General features: G+C 47.3%; 1 protein-coding gene across 1 annotated transcript in view; it reads left to right on the top strand.

Moving 5' to 3' along the window:
* The window catches only part of LMX1B (LIM homeobox transcription factor 1 beta), a gene marked incomplete at its 3' end in the record, with an annotated part of 84,043 nt that extends 62,089 nt beyond the window's left edge, over positions 1 to 21,954 (top strand). The window contains exons 3-7 of the mRNA XM_081967093.1: positions 15,028 to 15,260; positions 16,460 to 16,638; positions 17,324 to 17,401; positions 17,489 to 17,555; positions 21,749 to 21,954. Coding sequence (XP_081823219.1) covers positions 15,028 to 15,260; positions 16,460 to 16,638; positions 17,324 to 17,401; positions 17,489 to 17,555; positions 21,749 to 21,954 — 763 coding nt within the window. The remainder of the gene's footprint in view (positions 1 to 15,027; positions 15,261 to 16,459; positions 16,639 to 17,323; positions 17,402 to 17,488; positions 17,556 to 21,748) is intronic.
* Between the last annotated feature and the right edge of the window lie 1,695 nt (positions 21,955 to 23,649).

The following is a 23,649-nucleotide window of genomic DNA, read 5'->3' as shown; positions in this document are numbered from 1 at the left end:
GGACTAGAAGACATCCAAGGTCCCTTCCCAGGTCTATTACTCTGTGTTCTACCTGTGTTTCCATTCCTTCACTGGCTTGGGAGGAGAAACTCAACGCCCTCCGGCGTTTCTTGCCCTCCGTTTCTACAAAATCCTTGCTCTGATCTGACCAGCAGCTCTGGAGGCTCATCCCGGTGAATCAGAAGATCCCGTGTGGCTTGAAGCGATGAGTGCAGATTAATAGGCATCTTCTCCGAAAGGAAGGCTGTTAGACCTCCATTGACACATGATATATTTTATTACATCGCTGAGAATAATGGCATCAACCATGTCGACACATTCATCAGCAGGCCTGCCAGATTGCGTATCTCGCATCCAGAATGACGACGCTTAGGACGATTTCTCTACTCAGAGGACCCTGAGTTGGGTTTTTTTGCTATTTCTATTTTGATGCGATTCCCCCAAAATCAGCAGCAGAACTTAATCTGATTGCTCTGTCCCAAAGCGCTCCTCTTTCTCCTCCCCCACCTGCCCTGATGCTCGATGGTCTTATCTAAGACAAATGGTTGGATAATAAAGCATCCCTTGTTCTCTTGTTCCACCGATAGATTGCGGGCTCACGGAGCCTGCTCCGTCTAGGAGAGAACTGGGCAACCTTAAACACTCCAAGAGCCATTTGGACCCGCTTCCCACAGAAAAAACACCGGGAGCCACAAAACTCTTCCCCTGCCTGACTATTTCCTTAGCAGACCCAAAACTAGCCTATGTCGTTGAATTAAACGTTCTGTTTTCTTCTGAAACTTTTCTTTTCTTGGATTTATCCATGGTTGGCCTACCGGCGGTCTAAAATCTCAATAAATGGCATTCTGGCAGGTGTCGCACATTGGCCGTTGTGACGCATATTTTGAGTAATGGAGCAGCAGCAGAGGGGTGATGCAGCTCGAGAGCCACGCAGTTGCCGACCCCTGGTCTAGTAAGAAAGGAAAGCTTATTCCTTTTTCTTTTTCATTTGTACAAAACCATAGACAGTGGCAACCTCGGCACTTGCCATTAATTGGTTCCGGAAAGGCACGGCAAGTACCAAAACTGACGAGTGCCCAACACATTTTTCCCATAAGGAATAATAATGTAAATGGATTTAATGAGGGGAAAAATACACAAAATGACCACAGAAGCTAAGACAAGACCAGATTAACACGTGGTCCTTCGTTTCGTCTGGAAAGGATAGGCAACCGGCAATGTCAAGTTCTAGCTTGCGCGTCGAGTACCGAACAAATGATGAATATCAGGACGAAGTCTTCCTGTTAAAATGTGTCCAGTACCAAATTCGACGGGTTTAAAAGCAGCCGAATACCAAGGTGTGGGTATATATGCAAGGCTAATTTTAGATTTTAAAAAAGGAGTCTCATTCTGGATCCTTTCTTGTCATGCAGAAAAGCTTTCCTAGGTATTGTGGGATTCCCAGCATCCTGGCTGTTAAGAAACCTGAAAGGTGACCAAGCTCGGCCTTACAACATCCCTGTGGTTTAGTTCCCATCGATTTGATAACCACTGAGTGGAACGGTACAACCTGCTCCATGGGTTTTGCAGGAAGCTTGCAACAACATTCTGGGGCGTGTGGCAAGGCAAGGAGAGAACCAGCTTAGAACTAAGGGGAAATTTCCTGACAGTTATGGGAAACTCATCAAGGAGAGATTGAGAAATTAAGGATACATTTTCTGACCGTGAGAACAATTAATCAATTGAAGAGTTTCCTTCCAGAATTATGGGTGCTTCAAAACTGGAGGCATTGAAGAAGAGATTGGACAAAAACCAGCCTTTCTCATTTCCTGGAGCAGCGGTAGCTGTCAGAGATGTTGAGCCCTGCCTTCACCTTCAGGGCAAATGGCATTTCCTAAGGCTGTTTTCCCTTGGATTGCCATCATCCTTAACCTTCATGCCAAGGACGAAGGCAAGAGGAGATGTAAATAAATGATTCAGTGGAGCCCAAAGGGCGTGGGGAAGAGTTGCTTCTCCACCAAGGGCTCCTGATGGCAACTATTGACTTCTTGAAGGACATTTGTGCAACGTTAGATGTTGACCTTGGTCTACCAGATCTCAGATGGGTTCCATAGCTGATCAGCTGCCCTCGGAGAAAATTCTGGCTTGGCCATTGTTTTGTTTTGAGGTTAAAATGTATATGAAGAACGTTTTCAGGGATTGGGTATGTCTAGTGAAGAGAAGGACTAGGGGAGACATTATAGCCGCCTTCCAATATTTGAGAGCCTGACACAAAGACGAGGGAGCCAAGCTATTCTCCAAAGCACCTGAAGGCAGGAGAAGAAGCCATGGATGGAAACTAATCAAGGAGGGAAGCAACTTAGAACTAAGGGAAAATTTCCCAACAGCGAGGACAATTAACCAGTGGAACGTCTTGCCTTCAGAAGTGGTGGGCACTCCATCGCTGGAGGCCTTTAAGAAGACACTGGACAGCCACCTGCCTGGAACGGCATAAGGGACTCCTGCTCAAGCAGGGGGTTGGGCTAGAAGACCTCCACGATCCCTTCCAAGTCTATTATTCTGACCTGCCGGAAAAATTCCAAAATTAGTTTTGCAAAGCTACGGTGACCGTTATGTCTCAGAGTGCCAAAGAGATAGGATATAGCCATGACAGTGTGACAGAAGCCCGGAGATGAAGATTTCAGGTGGAACCTGTCTTCGACGGCGAGTTGACAGCTGATGGGTTTTGGAGAAGAATGCTTTTCCACAGCTGCCTTGGGATTTTCACAGGGGCTGAATAATGCGCCAGCACAGGCGATGAAATCAGGAAGAGTCGGCATTGTATCTTCTGTTAGATTGGAGTAAACAAAGAAGGCCTCTCCCACCTCAGGTACACATATGCTGTTTGGACAGCTGCAGGGTCCATTTTGAAGGATGCCATCTCTTGGCAGACTGTGGGCTGGTTACAAGGCTTGTGGGTGTTGCCATAGAGATGGCAAAATGCTCAGCCGAATGCGCACCTCTCGAGGCCTCTCTCCATCCAAGTCAGAGAAAACCAACTTAGCTCTGAGCGGAGATGCAGGGAAGCAGCCCCTAGACAGTGGTGAAATGGAACAACGGAACAGCAGGCATTTCTCCTTAAAGGAAAATATTCATAGCTCAGGGTTGAAATGAGGATCCACGGTGCTCTCTTGAGTTTGCTTCTTTTCTTGCAGGTGTTGCACTGATGATGTTCCCTAGTTTGGGTAATGAAACGTCTGCAAGAAACCATCCAAGAGACGGAGTAGAGTGGAGGAGAAGAGAGGAGGAGACAACAGTCAAGGGAAGAGGAGAAGGAAGGAGAAGGAAGAAGAGGGAAGGAGATACGGGAAAGGAGAGAAGGAAATGGACAAGAGGAGAGGAGTAGGAGAGAGGGAAGGAGGGGGAAGTGGAGAAGAGGAGAGAGAAGAGGGGAGAGGAGAAGAGGAAAAGGGAGGAGAGAAAGAAATGGATGAGGGAAGAGAAGTAGGAGAGAGGGAAGGAGAGGGAAGTGGAGAAGAGGAGAGAGAATAGGGGAGAGGAGAAGAGAAAAAGGGAGGAGAAGGAAGTAGAGAGAGGAAAGGAGAGAGATAAATATATAGAATGTTATGGTACAATTATGAAAATAATGTCTATAGCTATGACACACAGCATTATGCATTTAAAAGAGATTATAAATGTATGATTAAGAGAATATTGCTTATAATCAGGGTGTATAAAACTATGTATACCCCAAAAGGACTGGATGCAGTCCCTGGATCTCCCGAACAGGTGCAAACTGGCTGAATCCCACCACTGGTTGGAAGGGACCTTGGAGGTCTTCTAGTCCAACCTCCTGCTCAGGCAGGAGTCCCTGTAGAATTGGAAGGCTCGGTGTGATTGTTTGATTCTAATTTCAGACTTTTTGTGACTGCGTCTCGTTGAGTTCATCCTGAGACTACATAGACCATGTGGTTTTCTTGGCGAGATTTTCAGGACGGGTTTGGCTCAATATCCTTCTTCTTCTTCTTCCTGGGTCTGAATGAGAAGGAGTCTGATATTTTAAGATTTTGAATAGGGATACTTTATCCGCTTACGCACAGATGGGATTTGAATACGAAACAGCTTCTGTATTGAGCTGTAACCTCCCTTTCTCTCCCAAAAATGTGTCTGGCTTCGATAAAAATTGGGCCGTCTTGATTAATCTTCTCATGGAGAAATCCTTGAGCAGCTTCCAGTGAATCCCCTGGTTCCCTGAAACACGGCTTGGAAAACATCGATGACATAGGCTATTGGGTTGGATCCAATTTTGCCTCTCTTGAATCTCAAGAGTTGAGCAAATTCATTGGAAAACCATCAAAGGTTTTCCCCCTGGCATTTCCTTCTATGGGAAACGTTGTCCGGCTGCTATGTTGTGTCCCATCTCTCTTTTCCCAGTGCTGATCCGTGGCCATCTGTGGCCAACACTGAGAAATCATGGATGCTGTAATCTCCAAAAATTACCTAGATTGCTAAATCCTGGACCATAAATAAGGGACTCAAAATGAATGAAGGTGAATATACGTATCCCAGGATAATATTTCAGGATCCAATTTGAATTGGTCACTGGGATCTATCTATCTGTCTGTCTGTCCATCTGTCCTTCCTTCCTTCCTTCCTTCTATCCATCCATCCATCATTTATCTATGTAACTGCCTTTTTATCTATCTATCTATCTATCTATCTATCTATCTATCTATCTATCAATCATCTATCTATCATCTATCTACGTACCTTCCATTTTATCTGTCTGTCTGTCTACCTACCTTTTATCTATCTATCTATCATCTATCTATCTACCTATCTACCATTTTATCAGTCTCTGTCTGTCTGTCCATCCTTCCATCCATCTATCTATCTATCTATCTATCATCTATCCATCCAACCACCCACCCACCTACCCACCCACCTACCTACCTATCTTATTACATCTATCTATCTATCTATCTATCTATCTATCTATCTATCTATCTATCTATCTATCTATCTATCTATCTATCTATCTATCTATCATCTATAGATCTGTGTTGCAAGATAATGTTGCAAGACCCAATCTAAGTCGGTCAATGGGACCAGAGTTTTAGTCTTCCAACCTTGGGGACTGGTGCTGGAGCCCATCCTCAGAGGAGCCTCTCTCTCTCTCACCAGAATCTATGCTTTGGCCTATTCGATGCAGTGGCCGCACACAACCAAGCACCACATAAATACTACGCCTTGAATAGCCTTCTCTCTGGTAAAGAGAAGTTCCCCGAAGATGTGCTCCAGCATGAGTCCGGAAACTCAGAAAGCTAAACCTCGGTTCCTCCACTATTGTGAGATCCTAGCAATTGTGCTTCAACACCCTCTGGAAGAGCACAGGTTGACCATCCCATAGATAGACTAATTCCTTTCCACGTAGGTTGGATGGTGACACCCACAATTCTCAATCAGCCCACCCAACAGCACCGCTGGCAGAAGCTGATGGATGCCATAGTCTAGTCTCTCGACATCTTCTGGCTTGGCTTTGTGGAGAGAAAGTGGGAAGGGGGATTGGCTTAGCAAACGGTGGTCCAGACAACGGAGATTTGTTTCCTTTCTCCGCACCCACAGCCCACCTCTTTCACACTTCCTCTATTTGGTGAGAGCTTCTTTGGAATCTCGGCGGCGTTTCGTACAATCCCTCAGCTGGACAACGGTGGAATGCCAAGAGTCAGCCAGCTGAAAAGGACGTCTCGGTCCCGAGACACTTAATTTGAAGTATCTGCCAAGCCAGCTTGAATGCCGTTTGGAGGGTCCCAAACATAGCTGAAGGCTAGTTAGCTCTTTTCCCTAGCAACCTCAGGCTGACCTGCGAGGCAGAGATAGATCTTGTGGAGGACTAAGAGGGCTTAAGGAAGGCCCCCTCTCAACATTTGGGAGAGCATTTGTCTCTTGAGAGAAAGGCAAGTCTTACTTGAAAATGCATGAAGACGTGGTTTGAGTTGATATAATTAGAGAGGAAGGCACTCAGTGAAATCCCTTTCCTTTCTTTTCCTCTCTTTTCCTTCCTCTCTTTTCCTTTCCTTTCCTTTTTTCTTTTCCTTTCCTTTCTTTCCCTTTCTTCTCCTCTCCTTTTCTTTTCCTTTCCTCTCCTCCTCTCCTTTCCTTTCCTCTCTTTTCCTTTCTTTTCCTCTCCTTTCCTTCCTTTCTTTTCCTTTCCTTTCCCTTTTCCCCTTTCTTTTCCTATCCTTTCTTTCCCTTTCTTCTTCTCTCCTCTCCTTTCTTTTCCTTTCCTTTCTTCGCCTTTCCTTTTCCTTTCTTCTCCTCTCCTCTCTTTTCCTTTCCTTTCTTTTCCTCTCCTTCTCCTCTCCTCTCCTTTCCTTCCCTTCCCTCCTACTCATATAGGCACGAGCCAAGTGTGGAAATAACTATGCTGTCATTGAAATACAGGCTGATACTAGGTTGTACCTAGCTGCAGGCAATGGCAGTTTCTGGTGACAGAGGTCTGCCTTCTTTTGCACTCAAAGCTCTGGGATTTATGACATCAGTGTCACAGCCAAAGTGGGCCTTCCTTCCTCCCTTCCTCCCTCCCTCCCTCCCTCTCTTTCTTTCTTTCTTATTTTGGAAGAGAGAGAGCGCTGGTGCCCAAAGCACAAAGGGAAACCCATCCAGACTCTGCATGCCATGTTTGAAATAAGCAAGATGGTTTGCACACAAGTCAACTCTAGGACAGTACCAAAGCACCTCATTCCACATTTGGGGAGGGGGTCCCTATATCCGGTTGGTTAAAAATTAATTCATTCATTAATTCAAAAGACAAATAAATCAGGGAGCTTCAAAATGAAACGGGGAGAAGAAGAAGGAAGCCTTCACCTCTGGGCTTCCAAGACTGTTCAAAAAGTTGATGTCAAACCCAACTCCAGTCTTTCATCTGTCGGAAGCTCTCGACAACTCAACGTCAATAAGGATCAATGTTGCCTTGCTTGCCAAGATGACTGGAAGTGATGCCACTTTCGAGGTTATGGGGGGGGGGGGCAGAGGAAAGCCTGAGATCTTTTTTGTGGAGGACACATGGGTGGGATGACCTGAGTGGTCACTACATGGCCGACTTCACCCACCCTCCTGAGTCTCCCAGGAAAATGGCCAACGGATGGCGGGCGGGCGCCTTCTCCTCTTCAAAGGGTTAACCCGTGCGATCTTTTTAATTGTCAAAAGCGCTCTAGGCTATTAGGGTTGGCAGATTCTTCAATAATCTGTTTTATTTTTACCTGCTGGGAGCTTAATTAAAAAACAAAGAGGCTCAATTTAAAGCTGATTACTATGCTAATTTTGCAGGAACTGGGCTGCGATTAAGCAGCTTTAAAAGGGGGAATTTAGTTTGCCCTGGGGGAATAGGTTGGAGGCCGTTTTTGATTCCGTTTCATTACTTAGCTACAATTATTTATAAACTAAATGGAAATCATGATATTAAAGAGTAATAAAAAACACGAGTGTCTATGTATTATTGAGCAGGCGAAGTTTCCTCCTCCTCTCTCCCTCCTCTTTTTTCTCCCTCATTTTTTAATTTAGCACCGAAACGTGCCGGGACTTTATTATGATGACTTGCAGTTAACACAGCTAAATGCAGTTGTTAAATATAAGATGCCTTTTATATGGGCCCATAAATTGGGTCCTGTCTCTTCCGCCTTCCCCCAGATAGATCACGTGAATAAGTTTATAAAGTCATCACGGTGACAACCAAAATGAAGCTCACGTTGTTGGAGCAGAGAGTTTTATGAGACGAGAGGCGAGGAAGTCTCTTTAAATGGGAATAAATTATCTCGGATGCCTGGTTAAGAGTCCTGGGAATCTGGGGCTTGGGCATGGAGTATGCTTGCAATCCCAGCAGAGCTGGGTTGATCTGAACGGCTCGGAAAGCATCTGAAGGAGGAGATCTCAACTCGTTCTGAAGATCTCCTGGGGTTTCATGGCTGGAGAGTCCAAACAGGGCTTGTCCAAATCCCTGAATTCAACTGCTTCAGCGCTTGGTGGATTGTTGCGAACGTGAAATAAATAGCTGGGGACATTTGTTGTTGTTGTTAGTTGTGAAGTCATGCCTGACCCATTGCGACGCCATGGACTCCAGGCCTTCCTGTCCTCTACCATCCTCTGGAGTCCATTTAAGCTCACGCCGACTGCTTCGGTGACTCCATCCAGCCACCTCCTTCTCTGCCGTCCCCTTCTTCTTCTTTTGCCCTCCATCGTTCCCAGCATGAGGCTCTTCTCCAGGGAGTCCTTCTTCCTTCTCATCAGGTGGCCAAAGTATTTGAGTTTAGCCAAGTCCAACAAAGCCAGTTTTATGTTCTTACCCAAGCTAACACAGCACACACACATCAATAGATATTAGGACACGGTGTATCAGTTTGTCATTAGTGGCGCCCTTGCTAGTAAGGAGCAAATTCCACCCCAGGAACAGATTCAATTTTATTCAAGGTAGCATCCGTTGGGATGACGACAATAGATTAAGTGATGGGAAATCTCTGCCACACAATATTATAATGGTTTGTGTTTTTCCTAAAGGGAAAATTCCTAGTCAAATGCAGTATATTTGGGTGCTCTAACTTGCTAGGGATTTGAAGGGATGCGGTGACTCAGTGGCTAAGATGCTGAGCTTGACGATCAGAAAGGTTGGCAGTTCGGTGGTTCGAATCCCTAGCGCCGCATAACGGAGTGAGTTCCCGTGACTTGTCCCAGCTTCTGCCAACCTAGCAGTTTGAAAGCACGTAAAAAATGCAAGTAGAAAAATAGGAGCCACTTTTGGTGGGAAGGGAACAGCGTTCTGTGCGCCTTTGGGGGCATTGAGTCATGCCGGCCACATGACCACGGAGATGTCTTCGGATGGCGCTGGCTCTTCGGCTTTGAAACGGAGATGAGCACCGCCCCCTAGAGTCGGGAACGACTAGCACATATGGGCGAGGGGAACCTTTACCTCTACCTAATTTGCTTGGAGACGCAACAGAGCTGTGGTTTTATAGAAACTTGTGATATTCAAGTTGCCCTGCTTTGAAGTGAAAAGAAAAAAAGACAAATCCGTTTTGAACGTCGGTTTAGAAGTCACTGCAAAAGACTTGGGTTTTGGTTTGATCTGTATTCCGTGGCTTCTTCCTAAGAGTGCGGTCAAGCCACGGAGGGGTGGTGGTGTTTAAAGCCAATATTGATGTTTTACGCAAAAGGTGCCCTGGCTGACTTTACAATCTTCCGGCTTATCGGCAAATCTGCAAATACAGGTGCGGAGTGTCCAATTCGCTAAATCTCCAGAGCAAACACAGATGTTGAGAGGATGAAAAAGTCCTGGTTGTTCTTGGTCCCTTAGTGTTGATTAGTGCAAGGATAAATACTCAGATGTGACCTGCTCAGACTTTCCAAGAGGTGGTGGGCCCAGTTTTCCTAAGTCCTTTTGCATCCTTGATTTCCTTCCCCACATCCCTATTTCTTTTCTCTTTGATTTCCTGGTGGGGGTGGAGGTGGGGGTGCATTATTCAAACAGAACATCAGTAGTTCTCAACTGTTTGCAGTTTTGCTCCCTTCTCACCCCAAATCTCTACGAAGGAGGAGGGGACAGACTAATCGTGTCTTGGATATTGACCTGTGGGATCCTTGGTGCTTTCTGAGCTTGTAGGTTCCCTTGCTGACGTTTCGTTACCCAACTAAGTAACATCATCAGTGCTAGAAGGGAGCGAGGTTTGCAGAGAGGTGGAGGAGAACCGTGGGATCCTCGGTGCTCTCTCCTCTTGGTTGTTTCCTTGCAGACAGGTGACATCATCAGTGTGACTTGTTCCTTGTATATATATATATATATATATATACAGTTGCTCTGGTCTTGGCTGTTTTCTTGCAGATGTTTCATTACCACACTAGGTAACATCATCAGTCCACTGATGATCTGACCTAGTCCGATAATGAGACGTCTGCAGTGATGATGCGTCCTAGTTCAGTGGTGAAATGTCTGCAAGAAACCAAGCTCTGAGACCACTAAGGACCCCACAGCGCTCCTCTTCCTCCTCCACTCCGCAAATTCTACTCCCTTCAGGGACTGATGACGTTACTTAGCTAGGGGATGAAACGTCTGCAAGAACAACACTGAGCTCAGAGAGCTCCCCAAAAAGTACATTCTCACCCTCCCAATCCAAAATGGCCCGTCCCATCCTTTGAAACAACCCCAGAGTGGGCCCAGGTGGACAGGCAAATGCTAAAACTGGTTTTGGTGACCTAGGAAACAGAGAGGGGGGAGAGAGGAAAGGGTTCTTTCTCCCCCAACCGCAAATCAAAAAGACAGAAGGAAGAATCTTCCATTGGCAGCCGCACTTCTTCACCAGTCTGTTGTGGGTTTTATTTTTATTATTATTATTATTATTATTTTTGTTGTGGTTGCTTAACCTGCACCCCACTGTTTCACGGCGAAGGGGGGAGGCGAGGAGCTGTAACACATGAAACATTTTGTTTATAAAACGCCTGTGTGTTTGTTTTATCTTGCCCTCTCCTCCTCCTCCTCCTCCTCCTCCTCCTCCTCCTCCTCCCCCCACTGCAATCTCGATAATGGATGCCGCCACTGAGCCTTGCGTGTGTCTTCTGCAGCAGCCCCAAACGCCGGAGCTTTTCAGAGGGTTATTAATAAAAGATTGTGTTGATGAGTTCGGAATTTGGCAATAGACCCCCCGCTGGACGGAAGGGGAAAAAAAAAAACATTAACACCGCAGGACGGTGAAATGCCTCCCTTGCAAATCAGCAACTAAACGGCTTTTCTTGATGGACTCCAGGCTGCGGAGCGTCTCGGCAAGGCCGGGTAGAAAGTTATTGTCTTGTTTTATGCCCAGCCTCTGGGTGGATCTGCAGCCCCCTCCTCTCTTCTTAATGTCCCCCTTTTGGGAAGAAAAGGACCATTATCCTTGCATGCTCTAAGTCATCCTTGCCAGCCCGCCAGCCCGCCCCCACCACGCACAACCTTCAAGACACAACATACATTAACAAAACACAACAACCAGTGATCAGGAGTTACGAACGCCGCTGGAGTTGGCACCGAAGGCAGTCCCCAAATAGCTACAATAGCAACCATCATCGGTGAACTTGGGCAGCTGAGTTTTGTGCATCCCACTTCCCTGCCTGAAGGACAGTTTTCTGAAGGATGGTTCCTTCCGCAGCTGGTGGGGTGGGGATGCCAGGCCAGGCTAAAGGGAGGCGTAACGTGCCACGTCAATTGGATCATTGACCAGAATTTGAGATTGATTGTATTTGGGGGGGAGCTGTTTGGAGTAACCTCTCATTTGGGTGCGGGGGGACCATCTCCAAAGTTCATGTTGTTGATCGCTCTTATCGTTGAACAAGATGGGACTATGAATATACCTAGAGTCTCTTCTGTGACACATTTGCAGAATAGCAGAGTTGGAAGGGAGCTGGGAGGTCTTCTAGTCCAACCCCCTGCTCAATAGGGGACCGTATTCCATTTCAGACAAATGGACAAATCCATTTCAAACAAATCTCTTCTCGAAAAGCTCCTGTGATAGAGTGCCCAAGTCCTTCCACTGATTAATTGTTCTCACTTGTCAGGAAATTCTGCCTTAGTTTTAGATTGTGTTTCTCCTTGATTAATTTCCTGTTGTGGCCCATGGTTCAGATCCGGACAGGGAGGAGGTTGGGGAGGAACCTGAGCCAGTCCTGGAGTCTGGGGAAGGCTCGGATGAGGGCTCTGTGTCAGAGACAGAGAGGGGGCCAGGGCCGTCTGACAGTTATCAGCTGCCTTCGGAGTCAGACATCAGTGAGGCAGAGGAACAGCTGGAGCCTGTTCCCAGTGTGCGCAGGCTCAGAGTTGTCAGACGAAGGGAGCAGCTAAAGAACGGGTCGACTTGGGAGGAAGGCCACAGGTGGATGATGAATGGCCCGTCCCAGAGGAAACAAAAGAGGAGCGAAAGGGGAGTGGAGTTTGCAGGAGACCATTAGTTCGCTTAATTGGTTTGTGACTCTCTGAGACTCCTTGCCAAGTTTTGCAGAGATCAGCCTGGCAGCTCTCCAAGCCAGATAAGGTCTGTGACCGTAAATCCTCCCTTGAAAGACTTTGCTGGATGTGAAAGGAGCAGAATTCACAGTCAATTAATCAAAGGGATTTTTGTCGGGACGAGGAGTTGGCTTCATGCTCTCAGGAAGCCTCCGTCCGAACATTTCCATCCATGGCTTCTTATCCTGCCTTCAAATGCTTTGGGGAATAGGTGGACCCTCTCTTCTCTTGAATAGCCCCTCAGGTACTGGAAGACTGCTGTCATGTCACCCCTAGTCCTTCTCTTCGTTATACTGGATTCGTTAGACTATTTCTTGTCGTATGTAGTAAAAGAGGAGCCGCAAATGAAGTGGAGAGTAAGGTACTAGCCATGACGGCTCTGGGTTCTACAAAAAGGAATGCGTCTGTTTAGTCTAAAAGCAATTCCATTCAGCCACCCTACTAGGATTCCCAAAACGTTTTCCAAGTCCTGGTGTTGTCCTCGCCACAGGTATTATGAGAAAGAGGCCAGGAAGAAGCCCCAGCCAGCACTCCACCCCACCCACAACCTCCCATCCTTGCCTTGTCATGTTTCCACTGCCAGTGAGGAAGTGACAAAAGCTGGCTTGTTTGCAACATGCCCCCTCCCCCCCCCAGATGTTTGCAAGGACGCCGTGGCATTCTGCAGGGTTTGCAGCTGCTGCAGGCAGGGAAGAAAGCTATGGGGCCGGGAGGCAAGAATTGGCAGGAGTCCCTGCTGACGGGGAACCTGTCCACCCTCCCCGAGCGCTGCCTAGCTCCAGAATCGCAAATCGCAAAACAAAGTTTGCCGTGCGAGCTACGCAGCAGCTGAGCCAGAAGGGGAAAAAATTGGCTTCGTGAGAAAGTCACGATGACTATTGATCTGGGAATGGTGCCAAGATTCTGGGGGTGGTGGTGGTGGGGAGGATCCCCAAGGCAAGAAGGCTTCTTAGCCCAACTCGGAGATGTTGGCAGGTGAATCTGGAGCCTTCTTGATGCAAAGCAAGTGATCTATCTCTCAGTTAAGGCCCTTGTGTAATATCTAGATCTCCTATCCAGATCCCTTCCAGTCTAGAAGCTCCAGAGATGTGGACTTCAACTTCTCTGCTGTGGCTGAGCTGCCAGGCAAATTCTGGAGATGAAGCCTCCATATCTGGGAATTGTCCAGAGTTGGAAAGCTTTAGTTGCCTAGTAGGAGCTGCTAAGAGGAGGGAGGAACTAATACCCAACTTAACTCCTCCTCCCCCAAATGAAAGGAAGGCCTCATTCAACCAAAAGAATAAGAGCAAGGTTGGTTGTATTTAACCATTGGTGGGTCTCTCTAAATATCACCCCCTTCCTTTATAAGGGTTGGGTTGGAGAACCCTTCCCAGAGAAGACACCTGGTGAAAGCTTTTAAGGAGAGGGCTGCCTATGAATACTCCTTCAGACCGTCAGTGAAGGCAACTCAGCCTACTCCAAGTCTCAGGTTGATGCTCTCCTTCAATCCCAGATCTCGTAACATGTTGGAGAAACTAAATAAATAAACAAACTTATCCTAAGTTTTCTCTCTGTGCCTGGAAGATAAGATGTGGGGACAAGTGATCAAGAGAAGGAAACATGATTTAATTACCCAAGAGGCCTCAATCCATTTACCTCCCCAATTGATTGATACGTCCTGTGATACGAGTACATCCAACAAGCCACGTTGTGCTGCCTTTACAACTTCCTCCTGTTTAGCCAGTCTTTTGAACCTTGCTTAATGCGGACGGCAAACCCAATGCGGCACTGGGCTTATCTCAACCGGGGCGAGCTACAACACAACAGTTAACAATCCTGTTTGCCCAAACAAACAGGAGGAAATTAAAGACCGGGATGGTAAAGGTTAGTTGTTAGGGCTTGATTATAAGAGCAAACAGCGCACAAGAGGAATTGGGAGGCAGGGTGGATTTAAAAGCAAGATAAGGAACCAGAAGGCAATAAATCAGGGACATGATATAACGGGGCCAGATGGCTTTGGATCCTGGCACTGCCAACCAGTGGCAACAAGGCCAAGGGCACTCTTGTGCTGCTGGGGGCATTCCCGGCACATGGGTCATATGTGAACAGCGAGAATCAGGCTACCTTTTTTTCCAGGACTTTAGAACCTGGAATCTTAGGGCTGGAAGGGACCTTGGAGGTTTTCTAGTCCAACCTCCTGTTCAAACAGGAGGCCTTATGCCATTTCTGACCGATGGCTGTCCTGTCTCTTTAGCACTGGGCCATTTCTTCTCTCCCCCCCCCCCCCCCCCGCGATCGGTTTTAGATTTTTTTTCAGTAAAATAGCTTGTTTTCTTTACTGTCCAATGAAGAGGCTGCCCAATTCCATCCCAGCTCGGGGTGGCCTATAAAATTAATAAATAATTTCCATATCGGCCAGCGGTAAAACCTAGAATTGTGGCTAGCCAGCTCCCGGCCAGAAGATTTGCTAGCAAGCATTAGCCATCAGCCAGTTGAGTTCACCTCCAGAAATGGGCAGGGATTGGAATGGGGCCAACTCGCCCTCGGGGCAATTCAACAAATGCAAAAATTAAATTAATTTCGAGGGAACCGTGGCCAGTAATAATAACAAGAGAAAGAAAGTCAATCCAGAAATACGAGAGTCGCAATCATTTCGATGACAACGTGGTGGTCACCGCTAATAAAAGTAACCCGAATGAAACTATTAATGTTAGCATTGAATTGTCTCCATGTGAATTGTCTTAGACCAGGGGTGTCAAACTCAAATCTCATTGAGGGCCGTATCAGGGATGTGTTTTAACTCGTGTGTGTGTGGCCAGCTCTCTGTCACTCATTGAGGTTCCCTTTCCCAGGCCTTGGGCCAGATCTAAGCACTCCGCAGGCCGGATCCGGCCCCCGGGCCTTGAGTTTGACACCCCTGCCTTAGACCCTCAAGAATGGGATGCGTTTTGTCCTCCCCCCCGGTGCAGAACCACCTGAATAAATATCCCTCTCTCTCCCTCTCTCTCTCTCTCTCTCTCTCTCTCTCTCTCTCTCTCTCTCTCGTTGGGCTCTTCCCTCTTCCGCAGGTTGTTTGCGGCCAAATGCAGTGGGTGCATGGAAAAAATTGCCCCCACGGAGTTCGTCATGCGAGCGCTGGAGTGCGTTTACCACTTGAGCTGCTTCTGCTGCTGTGTCTGCGAGCGGCAACTGAGGAAAGGGGACGAGTTTGTCTTGAAGGAAGGCCAGCTCCTTTGTAAGAGCGACTACGAGAAGGAGAAGGACCTGCTCAGCTCCGTCAGTCCAGATGACTCCGATTCAGGTGAGGGTCCCTTCTGAAATGGACCACCCTTGCTTGGTGGGGTTTCCAAAATCTGGTTGGCCACAGTGTGATGAAGGATACCGGACCTTTGTCTGAATCTGAGCTCAGGGCTCTTCTTATTAACATTTCTAATAATCAACATTTTCAATAGAACATAAGCTTGGAGGTCTTCTAGTCCAACTTTCTCCCCATGGCAGGAGATCTTCTACCATTCCGGACTTTCTTTGAGTTTAATGGGATGGATACACCTGATCATAGAAAGAACAACAGAACAGAATAAGAGAGTTGGAAGGGAGCCTAGAGGTCATCCGTTCCAACCCTCCATCTGTAGCTCAGAGTACAACTGTGAACTCCACCGTTAAAGGATGATTAATCAATCTTTGTTCAGTAGGTGGGAAAATTGACATGCGTCCTTACCATAGGGTTAACGGCTATTTCCGCTCCCTTTTTTGCATCGGTCTAATTTTTTTTAAAAAAATAGAAGGGATAAAACCATCTACTCTAGTTTATAAATCTGGTGCAGTGTAAGGTGTAAACCAGGTGATGTCATTTAACCAAGGAAAGCATAGTGTTATGGCCCACTGGTGTCCAGCAGAGCTGGCAGCAGATTCAGACAGTGAGGAGGTTGGGGAGGAACCTGGGCCAGTCCTGGACTCTGGGGAAGGCTCTGATGAGGGCTCTATGTCGGAGGCAGAGAGGAGGCCAGGGCCGTCTGACAGTTATCAGCTGCCTTCGGAGTCAGACATCAGTGGGGCAGAGGAACAGCTGGAGTCTGTTCCCAGGGTACGCATGCGCAAAGTTGCCAGAGGAAGGGAACAGCTAAAGAACAGGGGTCGACTTGGGAGTAAGGCCACAGGTGGACGATGAACGGCCCCTCCCAGAGGAAAAAAAGAGGAGCAAAAGGGGAGTGGAGTTTGCAGGAGGCAATTAGTTCGCTTAATGGGCTTGTGACTCTCCGAGACTCCTTGCCAAGTTCTGCAGATATCAGCCTGGCCGCTCTCCAAGCCAGATAAGGTCTGTGATTGTAAATCCTCCCTTGAAAGACTTTGCTGGGTGTGAATGAGCAGAATTCACAGCCAATGAATAAAAGGGGTTTTTGGTCGGGGCAAGGAGTTTGCTTCATGCTCTCGGGAAGCCTCGGTCAGCACACACAGCTTCCTGCTTCTTAGCTCTGCCATATTTGCACGATATATCAACAGTGAAAAGCGACGATGAGGACGGGGACATCAAACCGGCTAAAGGGCAAATAACCCCCGGGAAGGGGGGCGATGATGCAAAAGACCCCAGAAGACCTAAAAGGCCGCGGACTATCCTAACAACCCAACAGAGAAGAGCGTTCAAGGCCTCCTTTGAAGTCTCTTCCAAGCCTTGTAGAAAGGTAAGTTTCTCCTCCATCACGGCAACCTTTGCTCTTCATCCTTGGTATAGTTAACTCTTTGCACACAGGAGGTTCTTAACTCCATCCCAGGCGCAGCCGGGGTAACTTAGACTTACTGCTTAGGGGTCCGGCTTGATTGTCTTTGAAATTCTCTCTCGTTATGCAACTGCTGTGTTCTTCTATCATCCTTCAGTGGGGTGGTAAAAATTGAGGTGCATCCTATTCTAGCTGAGATCTATTTCCTTTCAATTTGTGGCTCTCCAGATATCCAGTTTGTTAGTGGAAGATAAAAAGTATAAACCTCCATCTCACCAAATAAAGGAGGACATTTCCAGATGAATCTGGAAATGTTGGGAGCCGGATTCACTTAACTGCGTTACTAACTTAATAACTGCAGTGACTCACTTAACAACCATGGCAAGCAAACGGGGCAAAACTCGCTTAACAACTATTTCACTCAACAACAGAAATGTTGGGGTCCACATGGTGGTTGTAAAGCGAGGACTGCCTGGGCTCTGGGAAATTAAGGGTTGGATCAAAGCTCGCTGCAACACTTAGCATTGGAATCTTTGCACGCCATGAGCATTTCTTGGAAATGGGGACCCAACTTTGCCAGGCGGATGAAAGGGAGGCTTTTCGGAGGATTGTGGCAAGCTTGGTTATCTGTATTTGGCCTTTCTTGCAGGTGAGGGAGACTCTGGCGGCTGAAACTGGCCTCAGTGTTCGCGTCGTCCAAGTCTGGTTTCAGAACCAAAGAGCAAAGGTAAGAAGCTCAAGGAGGCTCCGTGTCAGGAACGTTGCATCAACGGAGGGAGAATCAGGCTGACCTCGACTCTCTTTCCTTTCGCAGATGAAAAAGCTGGCCCGGAGGCATCAGCAGCAGCAGGAGCAGCAAAATTCACAGCGTCTTGGCCAAGGTAACTGGCCTGCAAAGCTTAGGACTGGTGGTTTATTGGTAAAAGAGAATATTTGTAGCCTGGGGTGCAATTAGGAGGAGGGACCTTGGTGCCCTCCGAGCTTGGTGGCTTTCTTGTGGACGTTTCGTGACCCAACTAGGGAACATCATCAGCGCTAGAAGGGAATGGAAATGTGGAGAGGAGGAGGAGGAGGATTGTGGGCTCCTTGGTGCTCTCTGAGTTTGGTGTTTTCTTGTAGACGTTTCGTGACCCAACTAGGGAATAACATCATGCTAGAAAGGAGTGGGGTTTGTGAAGTAGAGGAGAGAGGAGGAGGAGGAGGAGGAAGATTGTGGAATCCTTGGTGCTCTCTGAGGTTGGTGGTATTCTTGCAGACGTTTTCACGACCCAACTAGGGAACATCATCAGCGCTAGAAGGGAATGGAAATGTGGAATTGAGGAGGAGGACTAGGACTGTAAGGTCCTTGGTGCTCTCTGAGCTTGGTTGTTTCCTTGTAGACGTTTCATGACCCAACCAGGTAACATCTTCAGTGCTAGTAGGGAGTGCAGAGTTTGCTCCTCGTAGTTTGCCCTGCAGCCAGCAATCCATACCCTGAAAAGCAGCTCTTCCTCCAGTCTGCCAAGGTTGTTCTCACATCCCGGTTGCAGAAATATAACCGTTGCATTTCCAGTTTCAAAATAATCGGAAGCTGTGCTGCCTATTTTGGCCAACTGCGCATTAAATTTGGCAGCGTGGTGGGGGAAATATAAGACACCCATGCAAGGGGGGAGGCGGAAGAAACGGATATGAGGGCTGCATACATCCAGGGGTTGCCAGGGGTTTGAAAAGCAGCGTAATTGTCCCCATTCTGTATGTTCCACCAGAATAAATCTTGCACCGCACTTCCAAAGGGAAGGTAGCTGGTTTTCTGAGAACATATATGCCTTGGCACAGTTTCAGCTCTGGCACCCTGATAATAATTGGCATTCAGTTCGTCCTGTCTGCTTTGGGCCATGCTGGCACCATCAGGCGCCAGTCAGTCAGGGCTGGCAAAGTGCCACAGCAGAGACCGGACAGATCTGGGGCCTCTGCCCTACCCAGCTTGCAAAATCTGTCTCGGGTGAGGACGCAACGGCACTTCTTGCATATGGATGAGAGATGCAGCAGCCCTCGTCAGACAGGCATTGCTCAACGTCAGAGGGTGTCGGCTGGTGCCAGGCCTCGTGGGAGTGGAGTCGAAAGAGCGATCGGCAACTTCTCCTTCCATCCTTTAGCAGGAATGAATCACCGCTTTCAAGTAACCCTCTGATGGGGCTGAAAGATTGGGTGGTGAGGTGGTGGTGGTGGTGGGGGGGGAAGACGTTAGGAAAGATTCTCCGCAGGATCAAATCAAATCCAGATTCTAAATCTCAGAAGTTAAGGAAGGAGGACATTGCTCAGGAAGCTTCCTTTCTAAAGAGAATTTTATTTATTTTATTTATTTAGCTGGTCGAACATGTGCGAGACAGCAGGTATAAGTATAAACATGGACATGAAGACAGGAAATGGGTACGAATAAACAGGGCAATAGGACAGGGACGGTAGCCACGCTGGTGCGCTTATGCAGGTCCCCTTTACGGACCTCTTCGGAATGGGGCGAGGTCCACGGTTGACAGTTTGAGGTTGAAGCTGTGGGGGGTTTGAGGATGTAACAACGGAGTCAGGTAGAGCATTCCAGGCGTTGACCACTCTGTGGCTGAAGTCGTATTTTCTGCAACCGAGTTTGGAGCGGTTTCCCTTGAGTTTGCATCTATTGTGTGCTTTTGCATTATTGCGGTTGAAGCTGAAGTCATCGTTGACAGGTAGGACGTTGTAGCAGACAATTTTGTCTACGAGGCTTAGGTCAGACCGTAGGCGGTGTAGTTCCAGGTTGCCCAAAATGTTGAGAATGAAATGGGCTGCCTTGTCCTTATTTAGTGACAAGTGGTCCAAGAACACTGGACATTATTTAAGTGACAAATGGTCCCTGTGTGAGCATTGTGTACATTGTGAGATCCTTGGTGCTCTCTCTGAGCTTGGTTGTTTTCTTGCAGACATTTCACAACCCAACTAGGTAACGTCATCAGTGCTGGAAGGGAGTGGGTTTTGCTCTTTGTTTATACACAGTAATTTCTCCTGCCAGTGTTGATGAAGGTGTGCTTTTTCTTCTTGGTACTTCCTTGATCAGGGTATTGTGATGATGTTTCCCAGTTGAGTGGTGACATGTCTGCAAGAAAAGAACCAAGCTCAGAGACCACCAAGGACTCTCTGAGCACAAACTCCATTCTTCTCCAACTCCTCCTCCTCTACTCTACAAGCTCCACTCCCTTCTAGCACTGTTGATGTTCCCTAGTTGGGTCCTGAAATATCTGCAAGAAAAGAACCAAGCTCAGAGACCATCAAGGACTCCACAGTCGTCGTCCTCCTCCTCCTCCTCCTCCTCCTCCTCCTCCTCCTCCTCCTCCTCCTCCTCCTCCTCCTCCTCCTCCGACTCCACTCTCTTCTAGCCCTGTTGATGTTCCCTAGTTGGGTCATGAAATATCTGCAAGAAAACAACCAAGCTCAGAGACCACCAAGGACTCCACAGTCCTCCTCCTCCTGCTCCTCCTCTTCCTCCTCCTCCTCCTCCTCCTCCTCAGACTCCACTCTCTTCTAGCCCTGTTGGATGTTCCCTAGTTAGGTCGTGAAATATCTACAAGAAAACAACCAAGCTCAGAGAGCACGAAGGACCCCACAATTCAACCCAAAACTACAAAAATTCTCTTCCAATCTGCAATCTCCCTGCCCTTCCTTATTCAGTCTTGTCCTCTTCGCTTCACCGTCTTACGTGATAGATGGAAAGGTGTTCTCTGGGGGGGGGGGGGGAGGAACAAAAAGCAATAACCCAACAATAGTTTCACTTCCTCTTCTTTTTCACCATCATTTGTTTCCTCTGCCTTCTTTGCAGCCAACCCTCCTCCCTCCCGTAAGTTATTCTCAGCCCGGTTCCTCTTTTGAAAGGCACCGTGAGCTAATCGGGAAATCACAGAGATGATGTGATGTGCTTCATGTGCAGCCAAATGAAGTTGGGGGATTGGCGTCACATAGTTTCTTCAGTTTTTCATAAGTAGGCTCCATAATCCCATCAAGATGACATGGGGCTGATTTCGTAAAAACGTGAATTCCTGGGTTCCCCGTGTTTTGAAAGAAGTTGGGTATGAATAAGATGTTGAGTCCTAACAAATATGGTTACTCTTTTTAAGTTTGAACACAGTGCCATTCGCCACCCAGAATCTCTGCAACAGTGAGATGGGCTGCCAATGAATTTTTATTAATAATAATAATAATAAAAATAACAAGAATAATAATGGATGTGGCAGTGCCTGGAGACAGCAGAATAGAAGAGAAAGAACTGGAGAAGATAACAAAATACATAGACCTACAAATAGAAATAGAATGACTATGGCAAAGGCAAGCAAGGGTAGTACCAATAGTCACAGCTGCCTTGGGAGTTGCCTTGAAAACAACTGGAGCACCACTTGAACATTGTCGGCATTGACAAATTTGCCACCAGTCAATTGCAGGAGCCGGCTTTACTTGGAACGGCTTCCATCCTGCAACGATATCTGTAACACCGTCAGACATCCAGAGTTGCAGATCTCAAGTCCTTGGTAAGGGCTCGATAGGTAGACAAAAATGCCAAACCCAGACTGAACACCTGGCTGTGTGATGATGAATAAGGTTAAGAATAATAACAACAACAATAATAAAAACATCATTGGCATTGACAACATTTATATTAGTCAATTGCAAAAGCTGTTTATTCATCCGGTGCTAATACCTTTAACACACCCACATCTGCCTATCGCAGGGCCTTGGGAAGGACTCAATAGAAGGAATAAAAATGCCAAATCCAGTCTAAACATCTGGCTGGCTTTGCAACCAACAACAATAATAACCAGCGGCATTGACACCATCCCCATCAGTCAATTGCAAAAGGCAGCTTTGCTAGGAACAGCTTACATCCTTGACATAGTCCTTTTTTAACCCCATGAAAGCACCACATCTGCCTATCCCATTTCCTTAGGAAGAACTTGATAGCTGGGCAAAAATGCCAGACCCAATCTGAACATCTGGCTGATGGTGCGATGAACAATAATGGTAGGTTGACTGTGAGTCGAGCATTACTTGGAGTTGTCTTTGTTTCGTCTTGCAGAAGTAATGTCCAACCGGATGGAAGGCATAATGACGTCTTACACACCCCTTGCACCACCGCAACAACAGATTGTAGCAATGGACCAGAGCACCTACGCCACTGATCCTTTCCAGCAAGGTCTCACCCCGCCACAAATGCCAGGTGACCACATGAATCCTTATGGTAAGACTCCCTGGGAATCAGCTGCCATTGTCATGTGCAAGTAAGACCTTCAGAACATCTGTGGGAACTCTGAGGTTCTCCTCTTAACATCTGGAAGGGTGCAGAAGTGTCCAGAGAACCACTAGAGTGCAATGGTTCAGGATGGGCTCAAGAAACACCTGTTTGTCCATTCTTGGCCTGTGGAACTCACTGGGTGATTTTAGACTGAAATTTCTTTCTTTCAGCCCAAACAGATTTGCAAGCAGGGTTGCCTAAGCTGCTTTTATCTCCTAAAGCAAAGCAGGGGAGAAATCTAAATTCAGATATCCTATCAGTTAGAGTCTCTTCTTTTTTTTTCTTCTTGTTTACTTGTTTTGAGGTGGATTTGACAAAGCGGAGCTCCTAGGAATGGACAGATCAAAACTCCTCCTGTTTCTGTGTTCATCGGTGACTTCATTTTAATCCCACCCATCCCCACAAAGGATCTGAAGACACATTAGAGTAGTCCACGGTAGTGAGAGAGTTAGAGGATTTGAACGCTTCTTCTGTTCTTCCTTCCTTTCCCTTGTTCCTCCAGATCTCCACACCCCGTTGGCAAACGTAGGGATTAAATCAGCTTCTTTCTCATTTCCTGGAGCAGCGGTAGCTGTCAGAGATGTTGAGCCCTGCCTTCACCTTCAGGGCAAATGGCATTTCCTAAGGCTGTTTTCCCTTGGATTGCCATCATCCTTAACCTTCATGCCAAGGACGAAGGCAAGAGGAGATGTAAATAAATGATTCAGTGGAGCCCAAAGGGCGTGGGGAAGAGTTGCTTCTCCACCAAGGGCTCCTGATGGCAACTATTGACTTCTTGAAGGACATTTGTGCAGCGTTAGATGTTGACCTTGGTCTACCAGATCTCAGATGGGTTCCATAGCGGATCAGCTGCCCTGGGAGAAAATTCTGGCTTGGCCATTGTTTTGTTTTGAGGTTAAAACGTATGTGAAGAATTGGGTATGTCTAGTCTATTGAAATGCAGGGACGTGGTGGCTCAGTGGCTAAGTGGCTGAGCTTGTTGATGAGAAGGGCAGCAGTTCGGCGGTTGAAATCCCTAGCGCTGTGTAACGGAGTGAGCTCCTGTGACTTGTCCCAGCTTCTGCCAACCTAGCAGTTCAAAAGCAAGTCAAAAATGCAGGTAGAAAAATAGGAACCACCTTTGGTGGGAAGGAAACAACGTTCCGTGCACCTTTGGCATTGAGTCATGCCAGCCACATGACCACAGAGACGTCTTCGGACAGCGCTGGCTCTTCGGCTTTGAAACGGAGATGAGCACCGCCCCCTAGAGTCGGGAACGACTAGCACAGATGTGCAAGGGGAACCTTTACCTTTTTAGTCTATTGAAAAGAAGGACCAGGGGTGACATGATAGCATCTTCCAGTATTTGAGGGGCTGCCCCAAAGAAGAGGGAGTCAATCTATTTTCCAAAGCACCTGAAGGCAGGACAAGAAGCAATAGATGGAATCTAGTCAAGGAGAGAAGCAACTTAGAACTAAGGAGAAACGTCCTAACATTGAGGAGAATTATCCGGTGGAACTCCTTGCCACCAGACGTTGTGGATGCCCCATCACTGGAGGCTTTTAAGAAGAGACCGGACAGCCACTTGTCTGAAATGGTATAGGATCTCCTGCTCAAGCAGGGTTTGGACTAGAAGGCCTCCAAGGTCCCTTCCAACTCTCTTATTCTATGTATCTCTTCATCTATTATGAAGCCAGGATACGAAA

The sequence above is a fragment of the Natrix helvetica genome (assembly GCF_964273705.1).
Source record: "Natrix helvetica genome assembly, chromosome: 15".
NCBI classification, from domain to species: domain Eukaryota; kingdom Metazoa; phylum Chordata; class Lepidosauria; order Squamata; family Natricidae; genus Natrix; species Natrix helvetica.
Note: the sequence above shows the minus strand (reverse complement) of the source record. Positions and strands in the feature narration are given on the sequence as shown.